General features: G+C 41.3%; 1 protein-coding gene across 1 annotated transcript; it reads right to left on the reverse strand.

Moving 5' to 3' along the window:
* Positions 1-8,285: 8,285 nt before the first annotated feature.
* SFT2D2 (SFT2 domain containing 2) lies at positions 8,286-26,068 on the reverse strand. Its single transcript, XM_032791002.2, has 8 exons — positions 25,936-26,068; positions 23,294-23,380; positions 21,831-21,916; positions 19,815-19,896; positions 17,987-18,022; positions 17,839-17,897; positions 16,267-16,296; positions 8,286-14,695 (listed from the first exon to the last, which is right to left on the reverse strand). Exons 1-8 carry the CDS (start codon positions 25,996-25,998, stop codon positions 14,656-14,658), a joined length of 483 nt encoding a protein of 160 aa, XP_032646893.1. The 5' UTR covers positions 25,999-26,068; the 3' UTR covers positions 8,286-14,655.
* Positions 26,069-27,735: the final 1,667 nt, after the last annotated feature.

Raw genomic sequence — 27,735 nt, forward strand, 5'->3', positions numbered from 1 at the left:
TGCAATATTAGGGCTCATTCCTGCAGTTAATACCCACTATATCCTGATTTTCAGCATGCTGGATTCCTGCAATGCGTGTTGAAGTCAACGGGATTTTGGGGTGCTCAGCTCCCTCTGAAAATCAAGCCAGGAGGTTTTTGATGAGATGGGTGGTGATGAGGGTTAGTGAATTTGTGTAGGGTAGAGTATTTATAAATTAATACTTCAGCTGGTTGTTTCTGCTGCATGGAGAGGATAAGTTGTTCTTTTTGTATGCACTGCACAATGTCAAATGTTGTAACAAGCACCTAGAGGACAGGGCAGGTGGCTTTTAGTTGTTTATATATAAACATGGAAAAATACAAAAAATAAATTAAAACTAGTTGAAATCTTTTGAAAATTCAACATTGATACAAAGTTTTTGGGAAAAATCATCAGTTTTTCAACCAGCTCTAAATACATACATACAGATTTCCTGCCATTTTTTAAAATCTTTCTTACTTCATGCCAAGGAGATTAAATGCAAACATTATTTAGATGCAAACTTAATGTTAGGAATTCAGTTGCTCAGAACTCAGGAGTGTCAAAGATGGGGACCTGCAGCAGTGATGACTCAGCCACATAATGACGGTATTATTTCTATAGCTGTAGTTTGGCATGTTCGTTTGACAGATAAATAAGATGACACGGGACTTAATGTTCAGAGATACTTACTGCCCATCAGGCCCACTGATTTCAACTGGAGTGGTACCTGCTCAGCTGCACCTCTGAAAATCGATCCAAACTCCCAGCATCAGGTTGCTCAGATCTCCAGGCAAATCAATGTACACACAGAAATAAACAGACCACAGTGGTTGGAGAGGAAAGGAAGCAGGACAGCAGTAGGGGATACTGTCGCTGAATCTCTAGAGGCCAGTTGTTTGCTAGTCACAGGCAGATGATGGATTTGATTAATGTTTAGCAGGCTTATTTGTGACACTGGAACAATTCAGGGGGCACGAGAAGGGGGGTGTTCATTTGTTTGTTTTTTGGATGCAGCAAATTAGTTTAAGCAACTTCCTTTGGTGTGTTATATTAATGTGAGCACCACACACAGTAATGCAAACTCAGATGCCGAGAGCCAGCACCTAGATCCATATTTAGGCCAACTAAACCAGTGGCCTGATTTTCTGAGATCTTCAGCATCCAACACTTCCACTGAAAACAACAGAAGTTGTGGGTGCTGAACACTTCCATAGCAAGCACTTTAAATGGACCCTCAAGATGGATCGAAGTGCCAAACTTTCAGTACCCACATTTAAAAATGTCAGCAAAGGGAAATACACTTCAGGTGCTCAACTGTCCAAACATTTGCATAAGTAGAATCTCAGTCTTATAGCTGCATTAATATAGCTTTGGGGTTATTGAACCATCAGCATTTTCCAAAATGCAGGGTGTGTCCCTCCCTGACTAGTTAGAGGGGTTGAAGTGGGACAGACAAACCTCTCAATTAGCCTCCAGAGTCCCAGCTTTTATTTTACCTTTTAAAAATTAGTCTACAGCTGTTATGGTTGCAGAAAATAAAAACAACAACAAACCCATCAAACTGTGGAGTGAGTGTAACTGAGCTAGCAAGTCTGCCTGAGTCTGCAGACAGCCTGAAAAATAGCTCTGAGGTGTGAACTCAGGGATCAAAGTCAGATGCCAGCAATGGTACTTTAAATGTCAATGCTATTAATTATTTCATGGCTCATCAATGTATATAAGAAAGGAGCTGCAGGGCCATGGTAGGAAGATCTACATCAAGGTGTGGAAGGTCCCAAAGGACCCTGGAAGGGCCCAAAGGACAAGCCGGGGCAGGGGCAACGAGGATGTATTAAGATGGATGGCCTTTAACGACAAGGTTTCTGGGTGGGATGGTGATTGATTTCATTTTTGTGAAGCGGAGCTCAACTTTTGGAAGTTTGGCAAATGCTGCATTCAAGGCAAAAATAGAACATTTTTCTTCTGTATCTGGTCCTCCTGCAACTTTCTCATTCTCCCATCACGTAACAACTGTTCTCACAGCCATCGAGAGATGCAACAGCAACCCCTCACTGGGGCTCCAGCATCCTGTAAGGGAAGCAAGAATAATGCCTCGAATAAAGAACAACATTGGCCATTCTGTTCTAGAGCCCCTTGTCACCAGTCATTATCCCATGAAAACAGCTTTGAGGCCAAAATGTTTCAGACCATAGATCTGCCCAATGGAGAATTTGACTGTTTATCAGCGAAGTTGGAACTAAATGGATCTAAAACTATGTGAATTATTGAAATGGGAAAAATGCTCATTTTGTTCAAATAATTGGTCAGCTGGGTTTTTGGATGCGAGCTAATGTGGCTCATTTTTAAAATGGCTAGATAGTGACTCATGCTCCTTGTGACAGTCCATCCTAACTGCGGTGATCTGCACTGGTCACTATTCTAGGATTGGAAAACACAAACACCTGACGACACACCTAGGCTGCATGCCAAAAATATTGCAGAGCACTCAGGCCAAAAATGATCGGTTTAAAATCTGTATCTCAAGCCTCATCTTGCGCCAGATTCTTCATGCTTTACAACATCTGCATGCCCCAAGACCCACTTTATAAAGCTTTCGGGAAGATACAAACATCTGCCCGATCTAGCTGCCCGGATGGAACGAGTTGTAGGCCAGAAAGCAGATAATAGACTAGTGAACAGAGTTGTTTGGGGAAATTTAATTTTGTCTTTCCACTTTAACAGTGTTTATAAGAGAACTGGATAAATTCATGGAGGGTAAGTCCATTAATGGCTATTAGCCAGGATGGGTAAGGAATGGTGTTCCTAGCCTCTGTTTGTCAGAGGGTGGAGATGGATGGCAGGAGAGAGATCACTTGATCATTACCTGTTAGGTTCACTCTCTCTGGGACACCTGGCATTGGCCACTGTTGGTAGACAGGATACTGGCTAGATGGACCTTTGGTCTGACCAGTACACGTTCTTATGTTTTTTTACTTAAAAAAAAAGAAAAAAAAAAAGGGTGGAACTGTCGTCATTTTGGATTTCCAGGCTGCTGGGATCAGAAGCTGAATGTAGGAATTACTGATTCCCTGACCTGTTCCAAACCTTTGCTGAGTCTTATTTCTAGGGGAGTAGCTCGGTGTTTGAGCACTAGCCTGCTAAAACCCGGGTTGTGAGCTCAATCTTTGAGGGGGCCACTTAGGGATCTGGGGCAAAAAAAAAAATACTTGGGGATTGGTCCTGCTTTGAGCAGTGGGTTGGACTAGATGACCTCCTGAGGTCCCTTTCAACTCTGGAAATCTATGAAAATGGCCCCATGCCTGGTATTTGCTTCTATATGAAGCTTCCTTGGTAAGTGAACACAGAACACTGGTTATTTGTGTTCATCAATCATTAAACACATAAAACTGGTCAACTCTATCTTCCTCATGTAGTCATAGGGAGAGGATGGCTGCAGGAGTGACATTCATACACTTTTTGCATTTACTTCCTGTAAATACTTCAGTGCACAAATTTACCACCAGAGATATTTGGCAAAACAATGACTATGTACAAAAAGCTAATATTTAGCTTATAAATTTGAGTCTGCATTGAAAACCCAATTCTAGGAGTTATATTCATCCAACCAGGGAGCAGAAGCAGTATTGTGTGACTTGCATCCAATCAAAAACTAACCAATGCAGCTCAAATTTCAAATTATTGGACAGTCCTGGTGAACAGCTAATGCCAAATCCAAAATTCATTTATATAATTATTTGGTGAATAATTTTAAGTGAATAGACCCAAGAAAGTCAGGAAAAACAGCAAAGGGGAAAGAGGCTAAATCCATTAAAAAAAGATTCACTAGGACTTTTTTTTTGCTGAGCTCCAACAATCAGCATGCTCGCCTAGGCATTGCTTGGATTATTTCTTTGACTGTCTGATTAAACTCAAACCCTTTTTGGCCAACAGCTGCTGAGATATAGAAGGAAAAAATAATTAACAAGGCTTGTTCTCCATCTGACATTCAATAGCCAGTTTTTGTCTTCAGGCCCACGCCTGCAAATAAAAGAGAACCCTTCTTGATAAAATGAAATCCACGAGAACGAGAATCACTCTTTCCATCTCCCCAGTATCCATTGAACCACCTGAATAAGTAAGCCTCTCTGAACATTCAGTCCCAGCAGCCGTGGGAAATTGAACACCTCATTCGCCATGACACTAGCAGGAAACAACATCCACCAAGTATGGAGTTATAATTAAAAAAAGAAGACAGCTGCTTTCAGCAGTGTTTTTAATCATGAATCTAGCACCCTAGGAGATTATTGGACTACAAGAGATTTAGGAAAGATTAGTCTTTTCATTATTGTTGGGAAGGGGTTAGTTTCTATGCAAAGCCAAACAGACGTGTTTCTAGTGTATATGTAGACAACTTGTGCTGTTGGGACCTGATTGTCTGGAATTTCAGTGGAGATCATAGGCAACAGGAAAATGGAACTACTTATTTCTATTTCGGGAGGGAAAAAGAAAATTGAAAACAGATCTGATCTGACTAGACTGATTAAAAATATTTTGTAAGGTAATTATTGTACTTTCCCTCCCTTCTTTCACTTTGAGGATCCCCAAGCTCTAAAACAATCACGAATTTGTCTCCACAACCTCGCTTCTGTGGTGGATTGATATTATTGCCCCACTGTTGGGAAGCTGAGGAACAGAGGTTGAACATTACTTTGGATTTTTTTTTTTAACCCTTAGATTTCAGAGCCTTCTCAGAAGTGAAAGTAGGTGGGATCTTTTACACTGGGAAAGAAGAGTTAGGATTTTGGCCTCGATACAGTTAAGGCACTAAATCCATACATGGGGCACCTAAATTGAAGTGGACTGATTTTGCAGAAGGACTGAGTCCCCCAAATCCTATTCAAAGCAAATAGGAGCTGCAGGAGAGCATCATCTTTGAAAAATAATCATTTTTACTTCTTGCCCCTATCCCATAGATGGCAGACTCAGAAGCTTTGGAAAATGCCTTCCTCATAAGAGTCAGATCCTGTTCAGGAAGGATGTGGAGAATTAATAGGTGTCATGGTGGTTTAGCAGCAGTGGAAGAGAATCCACCTCATGATGCCTCCTATAGGAGAGGGACCCACACTGCTAGGCAAGGTAGACAATATTGGGGGATGAGTGTAAGAGCCCTTGTACATTTAAACCCAAATGCAATCACAAGTGCACTTCCTGCACCTTTGTTTTACCCTGCACCAAAGACTAAGCCAGAGATGACCATGCAAAATAGGCCCAGCAGCATCCATCATGGTGAGCTTGCAAAGTTGAGGGGTCAGTTTTCAATAAATTGTGTATAGTAGGTACCTTAACCTTTGACCTTGCACTAAAAAGCATGAAAGAAAGCCAGGGCTTTTGTCCCCCTACAATCCTGTCATCCGGAGAGGTAGCTAAGACAAAGCCACTGGGACAGTCTTGAAACAGCTGCTCCAGCCTACAACTCTTATGCACTTTATTTCTGCCATGTCATCATTGCCCAATGCTTGCTACCACAAAAATCAAAAGCCCAAGCCCTCAAAGCTACCCCTTCATCCACCTGCCTGAGAGAGCACCTCCAGCAGGCTGCCAAAAGAACTAAAATATCCCCATTCCAAATCTTCCCCTCAATCATACCTACAGCAAGTCCTCCAGATCTCAGTGTATTCACTCCCTGTCTCACATGATCAAGTCTCCCGGGAGTAGAAAGAAAAAAGGAGCAGAACCCTATTTCTTAAGCGTCTCCTGTACATGTTGGATAAGCAATCACCATCATACACTAAACTTTGGGCTGCTGCTACATAGACTGGAACAATGAAGGCGGCACACACAGAAATTAAACCCTCTCAGATCCTAACCTCTCCCTGACACTGAATTTCTCACATCACAGGAAACTTCCCCTGAGTAAATCAAAATCTTAAAAAAAAAAAAAACAAAAAAAAACACAAGGCGAGGGGGGCACAGAGGGAGTTGGGGAAAGAGGCAAATCACTCTTCTGAGTCTCTCATCCCCAACAGGAAATATGCTACCTGCCCACCACCTAGAAAAACGGGACACAGTCTCTGCCCCAGGACTTAAGAAAGGCGTAACAAGATTCCACTGACTGGAAGCTGAAGCTAGATAAATTGAAGGCTAGACATGAGCAAATTAACAGTGAGGGTAATTAACCATTGAAACAAACTTACCTAGGGATGTGTTTGATTCTCCATAGCTCAAAGTCTTGACATCAGGACTAGATACATTTCCAAAAGACATGCTCCTGCTCAACCAGACATCATAGGCTTGATGCAGGAATCGCTTAGTGATGTCCTCTGGACTGTGTTATGTAGGAAATCAGACTAGATGATCATATTGGACCCTTCTGTACTTAATCTAGGGACTTGATAGACAGTAAACTCTTTAGGCCTGAGTCTTCATGTGTGTTGAGATAACACTTAAAGACAGAGTTGTTTGGGCCCTAGCTGTCTGATTTTCCAACAAGAAAATTCACTTTCTGGACAAATCAACATTTTCTGCAGAAAAATGTCAATGCTGTTGGAAATCTCTGATTTTCCACTGGAAAAATTGTTCTCAGCTCTGCAGCTCCCCTGCTGCTTGGCAGCCTGCCTAGAGGGATGCTGGGGAGCTCGGGTTTGCAGGCTCTTTGGCTCCAGGGCAGTCTTCCAGGCTGATTGTCCCAGACTGGGGACTGCCAGAGCTTCCAACTTCTCAACCCACCTCCCAGGGCTCCTGGCAGAGCAGGGACCTTCCAAAACATTTTGAAAATGTTGAAACCAAATAACGGAGTTCATGTACTGCAGGAAATTTCCATTTTTGTTCATTTTGGAAAAAAATATTTTTTTGAAATTTCAGAATTTCCTACAGCACAGGAATTCCAGTTCAAGGGCTCACCAAAAAGACTGTGGAATGAATTCCTCCAGGAACTAAGGACCATCACAAACTTCACCACCTTCTGCTGTAAGTGCAAGGTCCATTTCTTTGACATTGCCTTCTCTAACATAGCCACATGTGTATATATTAAAAATCCTAAATGTGGATCAATTGTATAGTCACTTGCTTGAGCACATGGTGGTTTGTTGTGAAATATACTCAGGAGACCCAATAATCAATGTCAATCAGGTTTATTAAAACAGTACAGGAAAAAGGTTCTATACACCAGTCTTCGAACAGCAATCCAGTGAAATGATGTTACATTCACATTACACAGGTGTGCTCCAAGAAGTTACATTCCTAAAGCCATCATTTTATACACTACTTGTTTACCAGTAAAAAAGGTACTACATTTGTCTCCTGAAACTGAATTTAATCAACCACTGTTTACCTTGTTTGTTTCTGGCACCATGATGTACCAGTTTATCTTTTGTTCTGAACCCACGCATTCCAGGTCATTATGCACCCCTATCTTTCTTCTGAGCACATGCATTCCAAGTACTAAGAGGCATGAAGTCACCTTCTAGGTTTCTGTGGGTAATGCCTTTCCTGTTGCCGTGAGGAAATAATCGTATGTACTGATACTGACAGTTTTCTTATCTACTCGAGCCCAAGCTCACTTCAAGGTATTATGGGACACTTAGCATGTGCGTACAGGACTATAACAAAAGGCACAGGCCAATTTGGCCTCTATAATTTCTGTACTAATGCTTAATAATATATACTTAAATGCTTGGAATATATGTTGCAGACAGTATTATCAGATTAATAGACAGGTATGCTAACCAGCGTATATTAGTCAATATAAAACAAAATACTTTACTGCATACAGTTCTCCCCCTGGGGAGAGATGAGAGAACACATACGACATATCAGCCATCTTGCTTAATGCACTACTGAAAGGCACTCATACTACAGTATGCAGTACAAGAACCTACACAGAATAGAGCCTAGCACATTGTGGGTGCGACCAGACATGTAACTGTTCCATTTATTCTAAAGAATTGTAACCAATTCTTTAACAGTGTGAGTAACTACAGGCAGACCAAAAAATGAGGGCATATCAACATTTTCAAAAATGGTCTCTGCTTTTTGATCAAGGGACTTGACCAAGATCAGAGAAAGAAAGTGTCAGAGAGAGGATCAGACCAAGTGTTCCTGGCTCTCAGGTCTATATTCACTCTATACCACCTCACCCGATCTTCTCCTATTTCTCACACACACACACACAAGCTGAATTTAAAATAAAAGAAGTCCTTTTGTACTATTCTATTTTCTATGGACTACTTAACTTCACTTGTGGTTTCACCTGAAAACTCTGCATCATTTAAATTAAAAATTAAAAGCAACTGAGAAGCAACAGATCATTTACTGCAGTGTCAACTTTATTGAAAAACAATTATGTTCACACGTCTTAGGATCTAGCTTCATTACAGAAATTTTTTTGCAATAAGTTAAAAACGTTTACTGAACAATTACAAAGTCAGACAAAGCAACCAGGATATATATAAAAGGTCCAGAAGCAGCATATAATACAAAACAGTTATTGTAGTGGAGAATTTCACAAAATGTTTGTTTGTTTTACAGAACTCTCTCAGTTGATAAAGCTATTTTTTAAAAAAAATCACATTTACATTTCAAAGCTCGGCACGAGATTTTAAAAATGGAATACCCCCATATTTAGCAGCTTTGCTTACCTTCACAATCTGGTTAGGATTTACTATGGTCTTAACATGGACACATTTGCATTTAGGACAAAAACATGGGTTTTTTACTGAATAGTTTTTAGAACCTTTAACAAGAATATTACAGATACCAATGGTGTTGATCTTGAAAAGAAGGTATTAACATGATGAAAATAAGGCAACTGAACTGACTGCAAACTATTTTTAGAAATTAAACTAGTTAAAACGACAGATTGCAATCACATACAAGAAAGTGTCATCTCTTGGTACATGAAGGTTAGCCAAATGCGTTCCCCCACTAGACTTCTACAATACACTTTATGGACACGATTTTTAATAGAAAAATGTGGACCATAGTAAACTGCATGCTGGGAACAGTGGGTCATACATCTGCATTGAAGATAAAATAGATGCAATCTGCTCCCAATTTACACAAATTTGGCACAGAGCTTCAATTCCCTGAATGAAACCTGCCCCAGGATGCAGCGCAGAATTCTGGTAGCTTTGCTGTATTCTCCAGGAATATCCATACCGACATCATGTGAAATTTGAAAAGTAATTTTCACAAGATTACTTTCTGTATCTAAGACCTGGTACAGAGTACAAAACACACATCCTTGGGTTTCAAGATTGCCCATCCAACTTGTCTTTAATATTCAACAATAGTAAAATTACTAACAAGAGTGAATATTTTGTTTCTTTTTCTAAAATGCTGTTATCACTAAAAAAGCCTCAGGCAGTGTCAGTATTCAAAGTGCACTTCATTATGTGTCATTAAAGTCAGGTTCCACTCAGAAGAGTGATTAAAAATTGCATATAGCCTTTTCTATTTAATGTGCTTTCTTTCCAGGTGAAAAGGTTTTTCTAATTTCTGTTCCTACTGAATCTGACAAGTCAGGCATTTTATTTTTTTTAAAGTTATTTTCCAGGCTAGAATTGCATTTTAAGGCCTTTTTTGGTTAAAGTAGCATTGCATTAACATGTACGGCAGCTTCAGCAAATGAAAGACAAGCTGCTTTGAGACTTTCAACCCTGCCTAAGGGAGCTAGATACTTGAATCCCACTGAGTTTGGTACGCATGTCCCTTAAGCTTCTTTGAAAATCTCAGCCCTTGTGGTTGTGTGTTCTGTAAAGTTAGGAAGGAGCGTGGCAAGGGGAAGAAGCTTTGAGATCCAACATATGATTTTTTTTTAAATGAATGAAAGACTATTTTCTATGTGTTCTTGATGTACTACACACTCAGCAGAAAGGTGCTGAATGTGGGGAACTGTATACAGGAATCTGGTGGCTTTAAGACACTTACCTACCCACCCACCCATCAATAAATAACCACTCACCAGAACAGAAAACACAAGGAAGCTTGTTTCACAACAAAAATAACTGCCTTGTCAGTGCAAATGAGTTCACATGGAATGTATTCTACTGTCCAGTTTCATTACTTCCACATTAACTACACTATTATGTTGTTCGATACCATAGTGGATGAGCTGTGTATGCAAGGCAGGTAGAATACAGTGACTACTGTAATAGGCAGGCATACAAAGAGGACAGGTGAATTACAGGCACAAATATGGGAATGCAACCTTTCAGTAACAAGGCAAGTGTTCAGTTGCAATCAAACATAGCAGCAATCTGAACAGAGGTGTTAACGAGCAAGTAGAAGTCACAAGCCTTTGTTTCAGTAGAATGAAGTGGTTTTATTAGGCAATGCCATTTGGAGGTGAACCCACAAACCTGAGTGTTTCTCATATTGGAGACAGTCTGGATGGAGTCTTTCCTACCCAGTTAGCCCCCCAACCACAAGAGTATGATTCATTCATGGAAAATTTTTTCAAAGCCAGAGGATAATATGAACACTATTGTCACTAAAGTAGTTATTATGCCTCCATTCCCTCTGCCCTCCCCTTTCTTTCAAAGTTCTGAGTCCCCCTCCCGTACCTCACTCCATTAAGGACATTCATCAACCCTACATGAAATACAGTTTACTAAACTTATTGACTCGAGAGCTGTAGGGCTGAAACTGGCCATTTAAAATAATTAGTTTGTGGATCTGAAATTTAAGACACCCAGACAATCTGTGTGCTGGCAACAAATTACTGTACAGCTCCAAATCCTAAATTCCCTATTTATAAAATTAACCATTCTGTCAAAAAGTTAGCATGAAGGTTCTAAGCAGCTAATATGCAGACACAAAAGTTCTATCCAGTGTATAAAACTGCTGTTTGATTCTAGTGCTTCTGATTGGGTTAGAAAGCTGTGTGCCCTGGTGCAACATTCCAGTGCAAGTGCTAGCCCTTTATGAAGGCAGTGACAGTCAAGAAATGAGTGATCTGAAGTACAGGAACAAGCAATCCAGAATGGCAGGATTTAATTGCTTACGCTCCTACAATGATGGACTTGGTTAACAGCACTTTTGGGGGGAAAGGACGCATATGCTACTTACATAGAGCTTTCCAAGAATTCCCACAGAGACGCTAGTGCTAATATAAACTTGGGCTCGAGCAAGGCATTAAGGGATAGATTTTCTAATTGCCTCTTACAGAGGCATTTTGTAAACACTGCAAAGACTCTTACAAAAAACCTGGATAGGATCCTTTAGCAGGATATAGACTGGGAGGTGGCTCAGTTCCCAGTTAACCTGTGTGCCTTAGTGTAAGTGACTTGTCCTAGCCAGGAAAAAAACAAACCTCCCAGCTTTCTGCTTTAACCACTATATCATGCAGCCTTAAGGAAGCATAATAAACTAGAAAGCCATATTAAAAAATGCAGCTCCCTGGAAATCAGAGCTCAGAAGCAGCTGAAATAATAAAGCCACCAAAAGAAGCCAAACTGCCCAAACCAAAATGTGATGCGTTTGTGAGAGATGGACAAGGCTTTGTATGTGTGTAAACAGAGTTAGGCTTTGTTGCAGCCTGAAAGCAAATGAGAATCATCTCCCCAGAGAAAATTCAATTGCTGGACAATGACTGGTGTCCACCTGTCTGCAAATCATGTGAAAAGTGGGATTTCATCACCTCCAAAGGGGGGGGAACTTGGTATTCTAACAGAGTTACAAAACGACCAGTCAAGCAGCAGCTTCAAGAACACCAACAGGAGACAATGTGAATGGGGCAACTGTCCCTAGTTTTCCCCAAGCTCTCCACGTGCAGATGATTTGGGAGGGGGGACCCTAACTGAACAGAGCCTAGAAGATTACACTTGCCACCCCCTGATGGATATTTAATGAGTGTCTGCTGCTGCGTCTCTCAGTGCCTAAGGGAATCTGCTTCAACCCTGAGAGGCTGCCTGCTCAGCAACACACTGCCCAGTAACAAGAAACCACAGTCAGAGGTTACAGTTGTGTATAGATTCTGGCTCAAATCAGGAGGCTACTGTGGTTCGAAAAGTCAGCAGTCGCACTTCTACACCCCTCTAGTCCCTAGGATCTAGACTTCAGGTGGTGGTACAGAGGCTTCAGGACCTTAGTAGCATACAGCTGAAGCCAGAATTGCTTTCATAGTGGAAGTGGAATAGTTTAGTAATATCTTGTGGCCAGGACCCCTGGAGAGCTGGTGTGCATACAGAGGACAGCAGCAAGGTTGTTGTTAGGGGAATGTTCCACAGTCTCCACCCAACAGGACTGCAACACAGAGTAAGATAACAGATCAGGGCATCTGCCCAGGTGGCTGAGCCTCTTCCTGGGGAAGGAGAGAGATGAACGCTATTTGTTAAAACCTAGGCGGCCCAGGGAGGCTACTGCTTTAAGGTATCATGAAATCGGATTTTAAAAACCATGGGGGTACAAACAGAAAAGTGTCTCTTGGGTCCTTCACTGCTCCTTCCTTTCAAGGAATAAGCGTGGAAAAAATAATGGCGTCAGCATATTAATTTCAATGTTAATTCCCCCATTCCCTTTCATTCATAAACACAGATTATTTTATGGAGGAACCTGTTCTCTATAGCTCTCCCATACTTTCAAGCATACCTGGAGCATATTTTTAAGGTCTGTTCTGTTCCTAATGGATTTCTAAGGAAGTAACTTTAGCCACAAGAAGCCCATAGATATCCTGTTAAACTGGATGATGGGCTTTGAGAAGAATCCTGTGACAATGGAACGCACTAAGCGATCTAGAACGACTGAAGGACAAAAAGGTTCTTTTTTTGTTTTTTAAATAACTCATGGCATCCAGAACGTTTATTAGAATCTGAGAAGGAAACTGTGCAACTGATGTACTGTTTTGTTGCTGGCCTAGTTTGGTTATGAGCCATGGGTAAGGTCCTAGCTATGTTACAAATCGGAACCACGTCTGCCCCGAGGTTACAAGTTGTGACCGGGCTCCCTGATGTGGTAGTCTTTGGGAGGTAGGTAGGGCCTTAAAGAACAAAGGATGAACCCTGCAAAAAACACCAAGATTTTGCAAACAATCGTCTACAAAACCTCACTGATCATCATCTTACCAGACTTTGGTCCTAGCCCATAATGTGAAAGATAAGCATTTGTACTAGTAAGGTAAGGATGCATTAAAAGGAGAAGTGGTAAAGCAGTATCTCACATAGCATAAGAGTGTCTAAGGACTGAACTTATACCAAGTTTGCCAATGAGCCACTGTACAACTTGGAGCCGGATGACTCTGTATTGAGCTCACACAAGAACTTGGCTAAGGATTCCGAGAAAGAGGATGCTAAGGTGGTCTTGGAACTTGTTGGCGTCATAAAAATCCCAGCCACTAGGTAGAATTTGTTCCAAGTTGGCAGCTTAATCCTGCATATATTTCCTTAGCAATAGCAAGTACAGCTTACTATCACTCTTCACAGAATATAGACACTTAAAGATCATACGCTTGTGCATTTCTTCTGGTCCACAGATTGATATTTGAACCGCAGGGGGATTTAATGATCCCTCACCTCTTTGCAGAGAAGTGAGAAATGTTATGAACCGATGAGAGTGGTAAGTCAGAAGAATAGTGTCTCTTCCTTTTTGAACACTAATTCTGCCACCCTCTGTAGAGATTTTTCATTTTAAAGGGTGTATAGAAATGCTTTCCTACTTTAAAGTAAGACATATGGACCATTTAGAAAGAATCTCTGATAGAATCTGTGCCCAGAAAATTAACCGAAGCTTAGTTTTTCCTTTGCTTACCTACCAAGTCCTGGGTTCTGTGTTTCTCCCATACTAGAGCTGGGAACAGGATGGGCACCTAACTTGATGTAAGAAATGCAGCTTCCTGCCTTGTGATACTGCTAGCTGCTGCAGGCAAGTTGCAGAAATCAGGTCCATAGACGGTAAAGGGCCTCTTAATTTACCTTGGTTGCACTGAATTCCTAGCACTTTTCCCCATGGTGATCAATGCTCTTTTTGAGTTATTATTTTACAGAGACACTGTCAGTAGTTTAAACCCAAACGTTAGTAGTTGGGTAAAGAAATGAAAACTTCAAAAATATTCAGCCAAAACAGTTTTCCCATTTAGACTGAAACCTTCCCTGGTAGGGTTATAAATCCCACCATGCAGCACTGAGCTCTTGCAAGAGAGCCAGGAAGTAAGAATGGATCAGGAGAGTTTCATTGTCCAGTGAAAAAATTAAACAAATCTAAATGGTGAGACATTAGGGCTTTAAAAGTTATTTCAAAGCTAGGAGGAGGTCAGAAAGTGCAGGCTTGGTGTCTTACTATGCAACAGATCCTCAGCTGATGTAAACTGACATAATTCCATTGAAGACAATCGAGCTGTGCTGTTTTACACCAGTGTAGGATCTACTCTAATATTTTTAGGCTAACAGTGTCTCTTTAAATGTTATTTTTGTTTCACTCTGCATGACTTGTGTAATTTATCTACAACAAAAAACCTGAATTCTAGATGTCAGTCCAGCTGGGCTAAATGTTACAGAAAGCACCACTTCATTATTCTGCTATTATTGTTTACAAGTAACCGCATATGCTGGATTTTAATACAAGCCAACCACTAGAAGCTGCAAGGCATATATTTAAGACACAAGTAGGAAGGTACATACAAAACGGTTAGCGTAATTCCACTGTACTTCCTAGAGTGTCACAAAACAGCACATATACCTGTTATGACAGACAAACAGTAAAGCATTTCTTCACAGCATCCCTGTGGAGAGAGAGAGAGAAATACTGACGTGACTGGGCTGCTTCCCCAAAGATTTCATTGCAGTAACAATGCTTGAAGACTTAGACATTTATTCCTGCACAATGTACATTTCCATATGTAAGGCTGCAGCATTCCCCCTGCATAACATATGTGTACGCAACCTGTGTGATGATATTTACATAGTGGAGACAACTTTAAGTTTTGTTTAAATGAGATGCACCTATGTACTTGTCGGGGGCGGGGGGGAAAAGGGAGGGAAGGAAGCCAGAACTGGACACACATTTGTATGCATACACACTAAGAAAAGTATTAAAATAAATCTTAAATGCATACAAGAAAATCTAAATTAAGGTTCCCACAGGACAGCTAATTTAGCTCCACTGTTCATCTGCAATAATTTGGATTATTGCTTATGTTTTCAAAAGGCAATTCTTAGGATTCCATTGCAGACTATGTACCACATAGCTAAGGACTTGACTACTTGGGAACACTCAGTAAAGTTATGGAAAATCAACTAAAGGTGTGAAGTAAATGCACAGAAATGAAGCCATGCTAAACACCTGTGCGGATGCTCTCATTCAGGGGTAAAGTGGCTTTAGTTCACTGAGACGAAGGCCAGGTCTGCACTACAGACCTATATTGGTATAACTGTCACTCGGGGGTGTGAAAAATCCACCAACCTAATGCTTTCTACACAAGGGGTTAGGTCAACGGGAGAGCTTCTCCTGCCAGCATAGCTAGTGCCTCTCAGGAAGGTGGATTAACTATACCGATGGGAGAGCTCTCTCCTGTCAGCTAAGAGTGTCATCATTAAAGCGCTGCAGCTGTGCCGATGCAGCATTTTAAATGTAGACATGCACTAAGTACTAGGTAGAACAGATTGGTAAGTGTAGGAGCTAGGACATGTTGCAAGAAATCATTCAAGGTGAAGCAGATATTTAACACCTCTGCAGCTGGAGGACAAAGGACATCTCCCTCAAGTGATGGGCCTACATTTCATTGGGCAGCGTGGGATGATTTCTGCAGGTGTGAAGGCCATTTGATTTTGTCACAGGGGACCTGGGTGGATTTGGCAACTGACAGGACAAGCTTGTCATCAATATTCTGGAGGGCAGCAGTGTTTGAGAACATGGGGGAGTTTAATAACTTGTGAGATTTATTTGACAGCATATTCACACAGTTTCATGCACTTTACATGCCTCAGAATGCAGTGTGCCTTTCAGTGCATTCAACATTTGAAAAAAAAGTAGTGGATGAGTTTCAGCAAAAAAACCAGCAAACATGCTGGGAACTCTGATGTTTCCTGAAGAATTTACTGGGAGGAGGAGAAAGGAGGGGAATGGTAAGAACTCCTATCCCCCTGCTGCCATGTCCCATCCCAGAAACAGCTGCATTTCAGTCATGGATAAAAAATTCTTAGGTGTTTAGTTTGTAACCAACTCTAAGGTTATTCAGAAAAAATGGCAGCATATAACCATTTTAAAGTCATACAGTTTATAGGGGACTTAATTGTAAGATAGAGTTTAATAGATATTCACTAAGGAAAAAAAAAAAAAAAAAATCAAGCTTACCTTGCAAACGGTATGAAAGAAATGCTGTACCTAAGAGAGGAAGAGAACATTAAAAAAAACTGAGTTACCATCTACTTCAGATTACATTAGAGTCACACATAAAAGTAACAACTCCTCCCCACACCATACTGAAACAGAGATAGAAGTGTCTCAGGGCAGGCCTTCACAATCCGCTGGATCGGCGGGTAGTGATCGATCTATAGGGGGTTGATTTATCGCGTCTACACTAGACGCGATAAAATTGATCCCCAATCATGCCCTCCGTCGACTCCAGAGCTCCAGCTCGTGAGAGGCGGAAGCTGAGTTGACTGGGGAGCGGCAGCGGTTGACTTGCTGCCATCCTCGCAGCCAGGTAAGTCGACCTAAGATATGCCAACTTCAGCTACACTATTTGCATAGCTGAAGTTGCGTATCTTAGGTCGACTCCCCCTCCCCCGCTAATGCAGACCTGGGCCAAGTGTACATAAAGACAAAACACTCCTGAAAACAACTTTGTGGAATTCACTTAGAGCCACAGCAAAGCTATGACTCGCTATAGAAGTGTTTATTAACAATAATTCTCCTCTCTCTGAAACCCTACATGCACCAAGCCCTGGGGCAAGTAGGATTGGTCATCTGGCTAGTCATGTACTGAGTGACTTGGATAAGGACACCTAGTCAACCTTCTATTTCTATAGCATCTGTAGCAATGAACCTGGGAAGTTGTACAAAAGTTATAATAATGAAAAGGAAACTGGCCCTAAGCAATCCTGATCTAAACCACACAAAATAAAGAGAACAGTCAAGAACAATATAATCCAGAAAGGAAGAGCTAGTGTAAAAGGGAAGGCTGAATGGGCAAAGGCAAACTGATCCAAACAAGGGAACCTTGCTGCTGGTTCCAAAAAGAGCAAGAGACACTCTGGGAGAGAGTTCCAGTGAGAGATTCTGCAGTAGAAGTGCTCTTCCCCAGCCCATTCCAAGTAGAACTCTGGAACAGACAGCAGGGACAAGCCACCTGACGTCAAACGCCTTGCTGGACAGTCACTCATGAAGATCAGGTTATTAGGATTAATTTGGGTAGATGGTTAGTGTTTGGGTGGCGAGAGGAAAGGGAGAACTCCCCTACCATAATTCATACAACTTCACAGTCCTCTGACAGTCTATCAACTAAAGCTAATTTTAATCCAGGTTACTGGGTGGGGGACACAGAGGCAACTTTAGCAGGGGTTCATGGGTTCAGCTGCACTCACAGAAATTATCAAATCAATGGTGCCAAACATGAGTGACGCTGCAGCCCTGTGTGCCAGGTTGAAATGTCTGAAACTGCAGCCAGGCCCAGGAGCTGCTATTGTGGTGCAGGCTTGCACTCTCCTACCCCTCTCCAGAACCTCCCCTCTACACCAGGCCAGGATTACGGTTGCAGTGCCAGGGGAAAGGGTGCTGCTGCAGATGGCTGGTGCCCCCTTGACTATAACTCAAAATCCATCTCCTAGAAGAGTTTAGTATAGCATACCCATTGAATTCAGATGCTACACCTGCCCCTATTAGGGGTGGTGTGTGTGTGGGTGTGAGAGAGAAAAAGTTACCTACCATGCCAAGGCAAAAAATTGCAAAATGCAGAAGATGAGAGCAAGCCCCTTGTTGTGCCACTGAAAGAAAACAGACAATAATGCAATCAAATAATGAGCACATATATTTGTTAGTGTGCACTGGCTATATACAAGATCCAAATACTCACCCAGAAAGCAGAACATAATGTTAGAATGAGACACAACTAGAAGAGAACAGAAAATTTCAGTTAGAGAGATTACTCCACAGTTAAAATATATTTATTTTTTGCAAATATAAAGGAAGATTGAAGGGAAATGCAATATTTTACCTGATCCAATGTAAAAAATGCTATTTAAAATGTCCTATCTATACTATTTCTGAATATGCAATAAAGCAGCAAGCTGGTGAACGTCACAAAAGGAAGATCACAGCTGCAGTCAAGGAACAGCAGAAGGCTTCCACAGCTTGTGGCAATTTCTGTAGGTTCCTACTTTTTCCCAGGTCCGTTTTTTTTAGTTAGTGTACTCATTCAAGTATACTACTTCGCTTTCTTATCTAAATAGAAACATAGAACTTTCCAGTTGCTCTCTGTCTCTGGCTGCAGCTCTGATTTGTCAGTCTCTAAACATGCCATGAATCTGCTTCCTGCTGAAATCACTAAAACAGCAGCCCTGGGGTATTACACAGCTACCCAGTTCATATTTATTGAGATTATGAACAATGTTCAAGTACTTTTTAGCTACTATTATATTTATTTTAAAATGTTACAAGGCCTGAATGTAGGAATGATCCATCCACTTCAGGTATCTGTAATGTCTACAACCTATATCTACTATAAAATAGGAGCTGCACGGTTATGACACTTCTGGAGGGGCTTTTTGCTAGACTCCTTAAATTTACATCTGAAGACTGACACTTTCACTTACAGGTCTGTAGTGTAGACCCAGCCAATCAGTATAACTACGTTGGCTCAGGGGTGTAAAAAATCCACACCTTTGAGTGATGTAGTTATTCTGACCTAACCCTCCATGTAGATGACGCTCTGTAGATGGGAGAGCTTCTCCAGTCAACAGAGCTACCGCCTCAGGGAGGTGGATTAAATATACCATGGGACAGCATCGTCGCTAAAGCGCTGCAGCTGCACTGCTGTACGTGAAAATAAGCCCTCTGTTGAGGTGCTTCACAGATGAAAGAGCCTACAGACTAGTAACCACCTAGATCAGTGGTTTTCAATCTGTGTCTAAGGGGTCCACAAAAGGTTGTCATTACCATAAAACAGTGGTTTTCAGCCTGCGGTCTGCAGACCCTCTCAGGATCCGCTGACTACACCTAAAATTTCCAAAGGGATCTGCACCTCCATTGGAAATCTTTTAGGGATCCACAAATGAAAAAAGGTTGAAAACCACTAACTAGATGCATTAGGCTAAGATGCAAAGATACCACAAAAATTCAATAATATATGAAGCTGTAAGTCAACTGAGGATGACTAGAGTCTCCAAGTACCTTGTTATGAAACATCATCTACAGGCATTTTAAGAAAGAGTGAAACTAGCAGCTAGGGTAAGTAGAAATAAGAGATAAAAATAAGAGGGTTGACATTCTAACGTTACATTTCTGTCTGCCTACATCTCCACTTGTTTCATCCCAAACCCTCTTCTAAATAAATCCCAGTCCCCCTCCTGCCTTCACATTTTCTTTCATGTTGCATGTGTGTGTGAGATTTCTCCAAAACCACTTCAGCAACATCTACCAATCCCCAGTGATGATGATTCTACTTCTTCGTGCACTTAAACCACTGCCCCCTGTACTGTAGTGCCCTGATTTAGGCTATGCTCTTCAGAACAGGGGATCTGCCTTTTTCAGTTTTCTCTATAACTATATACTTCTCCAGTGCTATAAAAACGGGAATAAATGCAGCACAGTGAAACCTAACTAGATCAAAGCAGTATTGATGACTTTGTACTGGAATTTTGCACTGAATGAGATTAGTTAAAACAAGATCCTTTGATACTTACTAGCATAACAATAGTAGCTATCAAACGAGTAGGCTCAAACATCCTTTTCAATTGTCTCACAGGTCCCATAAGGAAAAAAGTGCTGTAACAAGCAAAACAACACAGACAGGTAAAACCATCTACATACAGCAACAAAATTAGATTGTAAGATGCCCTAATCAAGCATGCTTACTGTGCTGTCATAAATTGACGTTCTGTCATAGAGGGTCACTACTGTACTAGATACAAATGCCTATGTTATTATGGTGATTGGTGCTATCTGTATAGCAAAGACAGCCAGATAGTACTACAAAATAAAAATCAGTATCCTACTGACAATGGGGAAGATACATACCAAGAACTGGGCACCAAACAAACTAAGAGTCTTCAGAAGAAGCAACTGCTGACATTTGTAATCTGGATTTGAACAGAGATGGAGTCTAAACATTACAAAAGGGGTGTAGGGACAAGCTTGGTGGAGGTCAATGGGTCTCATTCCAGGTCTCCGTTCTGATTTGACGAAAGTGATCCCTGAGATACCTGGACTGCATTTACACACACAAGTCAATGAGTTCACTTCCTATCAACATGCTAGACACAGTCTTAAAGTGCCATCGGACTCGGCTGACTTTGTAGCATAGTAAGGCTCAGATTAAATTGATCAAATGTTCATTTATTTCTTTTAAATCTTAGCTTGTTTGGTCCAGCTAATTTACACATTTTCTCTCTGGTTCTAAGATGACTCCTCTACTCCCACCTGTTGCTGACAACAGGCTGCCATTGCTTCAGTCAAGAGCAGCCCAAGATACATATAATGGAGGAGATGGGGTGGTGGGAGAGAGAAGAAAGCAATCTCAAGCCAGCCACAGATGACGAGAGAGGAGTAGTCAAGTAGAGTATTCCTGTGAAGATCAGCCAGATGGCATATACCCAGGACAGCCACATAGCCACTGGCATGCTTAATTCTACTGCATGCCAGGGATGATGGGAGTTTCTTTAGTCTCCCCTCCCTCCCAGTCATGCGGCAATGAGTTACAGTCAAATTACACACTGCATGAAAAAGTACTCTCTTTTACTGGCTTTGAATTTCCCAACTTTTAATTTTACTTAAGTGTCCTCTGATTCTTATGTTATGAGACAAGGAGAACAGGGTTTCCTGTGCTAACCCATCTAGAAAATTCATTACTTAGTACTTGTATCATATTCCCTCTTTCTAAGGTAAAGAATTCCAATCTTTTCAATCTTCAGTCTTAAGTTTTTCCATGCTTTTGATCATTCTCATAGCTCTTAAATGAAAAAGAAATCTCTACATGATAAATATTGCAAAGTCCAGGTTAAAAAAAATTAAGGACCCACATATCCTTGAACATATCAACTCGTGTCCCACCTTAAAAAACCAAGCGTTCTAGCTCGAATTTGTAATATGCTGTTTGAGATGGGGTGACCACCATGGCACACAGCACCACAGATGAGGCTGCACCTTTGATTTATGTAATGGCATTACAGCAGTTTCCATATTATTTGCCACCCCATTCCTTACATATCCAAAAATCTTGTTTGTTTTTTGTGTAAGTTGCACACTGTAAATAGATCAATGAAGACCTCTTCCCAATAATGGCCAAGGTCTCTTGTGAGGCCAGCGAGACTAGCTATATAGATATGCCTTCAGCATGGACTAATAGCTGATGGTTCAGAGGAAAGTGTAGAAAGCCACAATGTCTTCCTGGCCTCTGCAGGAAGCATGAGATTTGATTCCTCTTATTTCAGCAAGTATATCCAGACAATATTTGATTCAAAGAGTAAAGACACAATACCAGTTGAAACCTCTTCATTTCCCAAGAACTGGACTGTTTAAATCAGTCATGTTTGTTCCTCTTCTATTATTCCTCAATTTTAGAGATCCGTACATAGAAGTGAACATTCAGCCTCACGTCCCATCATTTCCACCACTCAGGCAAGCATGTATACATTCACACACCCTCATTCTGTTCCCTTTTTCTGCCTTTGTATCAAGTAGCTAATTTACAGAAATGTTACCTTCCAAGAGATGCAATATTCCCCAGAGTGTAAAATACTGCAAAGAGAACTAGTCCTTTCCTTGGCACCCATAGCAGGCAAGTACCCTGAAAAGGAAGATAAGAGAACATAAGAATGCCCATACTAAGTCAGACCAAAGATCCATCTAGCCCTGTATCCAGTCTTCTGACAGTGGCCAGTGCCAGGTGTCCCAGAGGGAATGAACAGAATAGGTAATCATCAAGTGATCCACCCCCTGTCGCTCATTCCCAGCTTCTGGCAAACAGAGGCTAAGGACACAATTCCTGCCCATCCTGGCTAATAGCCATTTATGGACCTATCCTCCATGTATTTATCTAGGGGTTTTTTTTTAAAACCCTGTTATGGTCTTGGCCTTCACAACATCCTCTGTCAGGGAGTTCCACAGGTTGACTGTGCGTTGTGTGAAGAAACACTTCCTTTTGTTTGTTTTAAACCTGCTGCCTAGTAATTTCATTTGGTGACCCCTAGTTCTTCTGTTATGAGAAGTAGTGAACACTTTCTCTAGACCAGTCATGATTTTATAGACCTGACTGGATAAAGATCGTTTCATGTGGAAACAAAAATAGCCCCAAAACAGTGTTTTCAGTGGCACTGAAGAAGCACTAAAAAGCTTAAACCCAAATGGCAGTTACAAAAGTTGGTTTGTGTTTGTTCACATTCTTAATAGTGGTCAGAGCATTATACTTTCTGACAGAACCCAGCTTCCTTTTATATAAAAAGGGTCTGGGAATTTTTTGCTTTCATCAGGGATGGAACAATCCCTGAAACTGAAATCAATTTCTGCACAAATAGGCAATTTTGCCATATTTGTGCAAATCTTTATTTTTTAAGCAAAAGTAGGAATATCCGATACATGGATATAGTACAAAAGGATGTAGTTCCATCTACAAGGCCAGTTTTACCATGTCAGGGACCATGTTCATAACAAAAGCGTACCTTCTGACTCTGTTGTAACAGTTTGATCTGACCTTCATAGACTGATTAAATAACATTCCCACACAATCCCTCAACTTACCTATGTAGATGAATCCTTAGTATTGCCCGGCTCAGTCCTCCTGCCTGGCCTGAATCCTATTCCCTTCCTGAACCCCAGCACTAGTTTACCAGTCCCATCCCATGTAGCCAACCTCATATCATTCCCCTTGGTACTTGAGAATCACGTTCCATACAAGTTGCGTAATGATCCACACATCACCCAGTCCTCCAAAAATCAAAGAGGAAGTGAACTGATCATCTTCTTTTTAGTTTAATGTTACAGCTGTATTTCAAAGTGTTCCCTTTCCAGTCCAGATGCCTAATCAAAATCCCAAGCAATTAGCAGAACTAGGGTCAGTTTGTACATCATTTTGTTATCCATTTTGGGGTGCTATAAAAAGTAATTGCAGTGCTCGAATCACAAGCCTCCTCCTAGAGCAGAAGTTGACAGACAAAGAAGAACTTACCAGGACAGAACACAGAACTCCTAGGGCAAAACAAGCGATGAAGCCTTTCACTCTTGTGCCCCAGCTTAATGAAGTTGCATCAACTATCTGAAAGCCAAAAACAAATAAAGACACATATCCTTTAACAAAGCGACTCTCAAACTTTTGTACTGATGACCCCTTTCACACAGCAAACCCCTAAGTGTGATTCCCCTTATAAATTAAAAATGTATTTTTTTATATTTAACCCTATTATAAATGCTAGAGGCAAAACAGAATTTGGGGTGGAGGCTGACAGCTCGTGACCCCCAAGTAATAACCTCGCAACCCCCTGAGGGGTCACAACCCCCAGTTTGAGAATCTCAGTTTTAACATATCAACTTGTGTCCCAACTTAACAAAACAAACTTTATAGCTCTATTTCCATCAGCAGCTTAATCACCATGTGAAAAATATTCCACTAGAACACAAAAATAAATAAAAAGTGAATCCATATACAACAGCAATATTGCTAACAGAGAGCTCAGTTTTGAAACTACACTGCAAACAAAACTCCCACTGAAGTAAACAAGAGCTGTATGTTATTACCTACAGAATGAGGCCCCTATCAAGTCCTAGACACTTACAATAAGTGAATAGCTTGCCACAGCACTATATAGTCTGTTCGTTCTGCTATATTCATACCTACATACCAAACCTTTCCTGTTCTTCTATTAGCAGACACATACCCCCTCAGCGAGCATAGGTTCTTCACCTCCACATTAAGGCCTGGTCCTACACCTAAAAGTTAGGTCAACTGGAACTACCTCACCCAGGTGTGCAAAAATATTCACAACCTGAAAAATGTAGTTAAGCCAACCTAAGCTCTGGTGCAGAAGCTGCTAGGTCGACAGAAGATTCTTCCATAGAATTAGCTGTTGCCTTTTGTGGGGGTGGATTTTCTACAGTGGTGGAAAAGCCTGTCATTACCGTAACAAGTGTCTACACTACAACACAGCAGCAGAGAAGTTGCAGCACCACAGCTGTGACATTACAGCGCTTGTAATGTAGCCATCCTCTCAGTTATTATTCATCAATTTCCCCTCTACCACCCTTAATTTCGATATTCACTGGATGTGAAATCAGGCAGATTCCATTCAAAATTTTCAAAGAAAAAGCAGTTTATAAAAAGCACCACAATTTGTTTTGTTTTCTGTGTTGCATTCATCTAAAAAATGGACCAGAACTATAATGGTGCTATTTCATCCTTCTAGTCAGAGTTAAGTCCTGCAACATATTTCCTAGCTACCCACAAACATCCAGTTGGATACATTGAACAGCAAAAAGTTACTGAACTCTAAGATTTATGAATACATGAGGATGTTAGCCCTTTACACACTAGAGTGTATTTACTTTTAGAGACATGGGATGAAGGTGAGGGAAAGAAGTTGGATGTGACTATGAAGTTGTTTTCATGCATTCAGTTGGAAATCATTTAAGTATATGATACCAGACTAGTTTCTAGTGAGCTGAGTCAACTTTCCACATACAAAACATTCTTAAAAAATTAAGCCCCTTTATTTTAAAAGTTGCATGGCATCAAATTTGGCTCAAGATTTAAGCTTTGCAGGAAGTAGCTTTTTATAAAATCCAAGAACAAAAATGTTTACACTATTTTTGTAAAAACGAACCAATTTGTTTAAAAGAAACAAATAAGCATTCCCCTGCAGTGTTTGAAACCCAAACAATGTAGCACTCAGAACCTGAAAACAAAACCATAAACCAAGGAGGAACTGATTTACATTGTCTAAGAGGAAAGAAATGCAGAGAGTCAACAAAGAGCACAAACAGTGAGAGATACACCCGGTGGCTAAAATTCTTTCCCTTTAAACACTCTGACAATGTTTAAAGTTATTGATAGTACAGATAACATTTGTTTAAAACATGAGCTCTGATCCTGGTTAGCACAATATCTGTGCGGCTGGAACGGGAGCTAGGCTTCAGTCTGAGCTCAGGGTTACACTGCAGTGAGGCGTATCCTAGGTCAGTGCTCTCAACCGTTCCAGGCTATATATCCCTTTCAGGCGTCTGATTTGTGGACCCCCAAGATTGACCTCACTTAAAAACCACTTATTTACAAAATCAGACCTAAAAATACAAAACTGTCACAGCGCACTGCTACTGAAACCTTGCTTCCCTTCGCATTTTTACCAAATAATTATAAATCATTTGGAATATAAACCCTGTAATTACATTTCAGGATACAGAGCAGCATAAACAAGTCATCGTATGAAATCTGAGTTTGTACTAACTTCACTGGCACTTCTTCTGTAGCCTGTTGTAAAACGAGACAACTATCCCGAGGAGCTAATGTACCCCCGGAGGTACCGCTATCCCTGGCTGAGAACCATCGGACTAGGCGGGGAGTGACCCTGTAAAGCTCGCATGTGGGACCGGAGCTCGCTTCCCAGCCCCTCGGACAGTAGCCGGAGCGCGCTGCACAGCCGAGCTCCCCGGGGCGGGGCGGGGCAGGGCACCGCTCCCCCTCCAGAGCGTTCCCGGGGGGGCCGCGGGGTTCGCCCGCCTCCCCAGTCCCTGACACGAGCCTCCCGCCCCCGCCCGGGCTCGCAGCAGGGACAAGCCGCGGTGGCCCGGCCAGCAGGAGGGGCCGGGGGGGCTCGTTACCTCGCTCAGGCCGCCCTGCTCCTCCGCGTCCTGCCCGTTCAGAACCCGCTTGAGCTTGTCCATCCTGCGCGGTCCGACACCAGCTTCCGTGCCCGACTACCTTGCTGCTGGCGCGCCCCGCCCCCGGGACTACAACTCCCAGCGTACAACGTGGCAAGGAAGTCGCCTGTTTCTAGCCAACCCCGCGGCTAATCCGGCGCAGTACATGATGGGAGATGTAGTCCCGAGCCGCTCGCGCAGTGCGTGCTGGGAACTGTAGTTTGTATTGGCCTCTCTGCTCAAAGGTGTTGTTAGACCCTTGTGGCACTTGCCTCCTAGGCCAAGGCAGCTACTAGCGAGGCATCAGCCTTCACTTGTGGCCTGCTGCTCCTTTTTACACACTCACACTGCCAATCAGAGCAGCCTCCAACACAGCATTGCCAGCTCATGCTTTTATGGCAAATCTCCCAATATTTGGTGCTTTCCCTAAAGCCCCAGCTCCCGGAATTGTGAGAATCTGAACTTTCATTTAAAAAGTTTCTAGACATTAGCATTGTGGAGAAATGCTGGGGAATGGGACTGAAGTCTAATCCAAAGGCTCAAAAAACAGAACACAAATGAAAAAAGCAGCAAACATTTATTATGTTTAATATCGTATTTTTAAAGTCAATCTCACTGGTTTAGGGCACCTGCATCATGATTTTTGAATGCTTGGATTTGGCAACATTTCTTAAGTCATTCTCCTGCACAAAAGGGTCCACTCACATTTCTTCAGCCATATTTCAGGTGATCTATTACTACAAAATAATATAAATAGCATGTCAAGTACCTATATAAACGCAAGTTCTATTTTATTATTTTTCTTAAAATGGAGCATATTCACCTTTTTAAGTTTTCTCCCTGATCCACTATTGTTTAAAAACCACCATTGTACATAGTGTCTTATTTCTAATCAACTTTAAAAAACTCCAAAAAACAGTGTTCTGTTCATTTCTTCACTACTTTCTTTGGGTACGTATTTGCTTTCCTCTTTTATTTAGCTAATGCTTAAGAAGGTTTTTTACTGAGCTTCCAGAATATCAATTCTTTATATAGCAAGATCATTGAAGACTTGAAACATTGAGACTATACGCAACCATAGTTGCCTTTTTGGCCTGCTCCAGCAAATTTTTTAGTTCATGCTTTATGCACTATTCACATGCATATAGATGTGCAGAAGTGTTTGCAGGATCAGGCCCTAGTATGCAAAAGATGGTAACACATAGGGCTAGCTCCTGCACCCAGTGAAGTCAATCATAAAATTTCCATTGATTTCAAGAGCACAAGATCAGGCACTTAGTTACTAAATATGCTGTAAGCTATTAATACAAGAACAGCAATATACATGCTTTCATAATGACACTGCTCTCTTCTCTCTGTTTTGCAAACAATGCATTTGGAAACATTTCTTCAATTTGGAATTGTAAATTCCATTAAGAATATTCCACAGTGCTAAACTTTGAAAATGTCAAGTTGCACTATTTTAACAAGTACATGACTTAAAAATGTCAAAGCATTTAATAACTTCAATTACACCAAACAAATTATTTTACGGTTTGTACTAACATCAGTTCAAGAACCCACCAAAACACCGGTGCAACGAGCAATTTCTTCATAGCTCTGGACAGAAATAAGTAAGATTACACCCTTGGAAGTGCAGATCCAGTTTCTGCGCAGTAATTATAGGTATATTCTGATGAAAACATTCATTTTTCATTTTTTAAAAAATTATACCTTATCTTCCAAGACTTTAGACTCATTCTTCAAACAGCTCATTGGATA

Source organism: Chelonoidis abingdonii, chromosome 1 (assembly GCF_003597395.2).
Source record: "Chelonoidis abingdonii isolate Lonesome George chromosome 1, CheloAbing_2.0, whole genome shotgun sequence".
NCBI classification, from domain to species: Eukaryota; Metazoa; Chordata; order Testudines; family Testudinidae; genus Chelonoidis; species Chelonoidis abingdonii.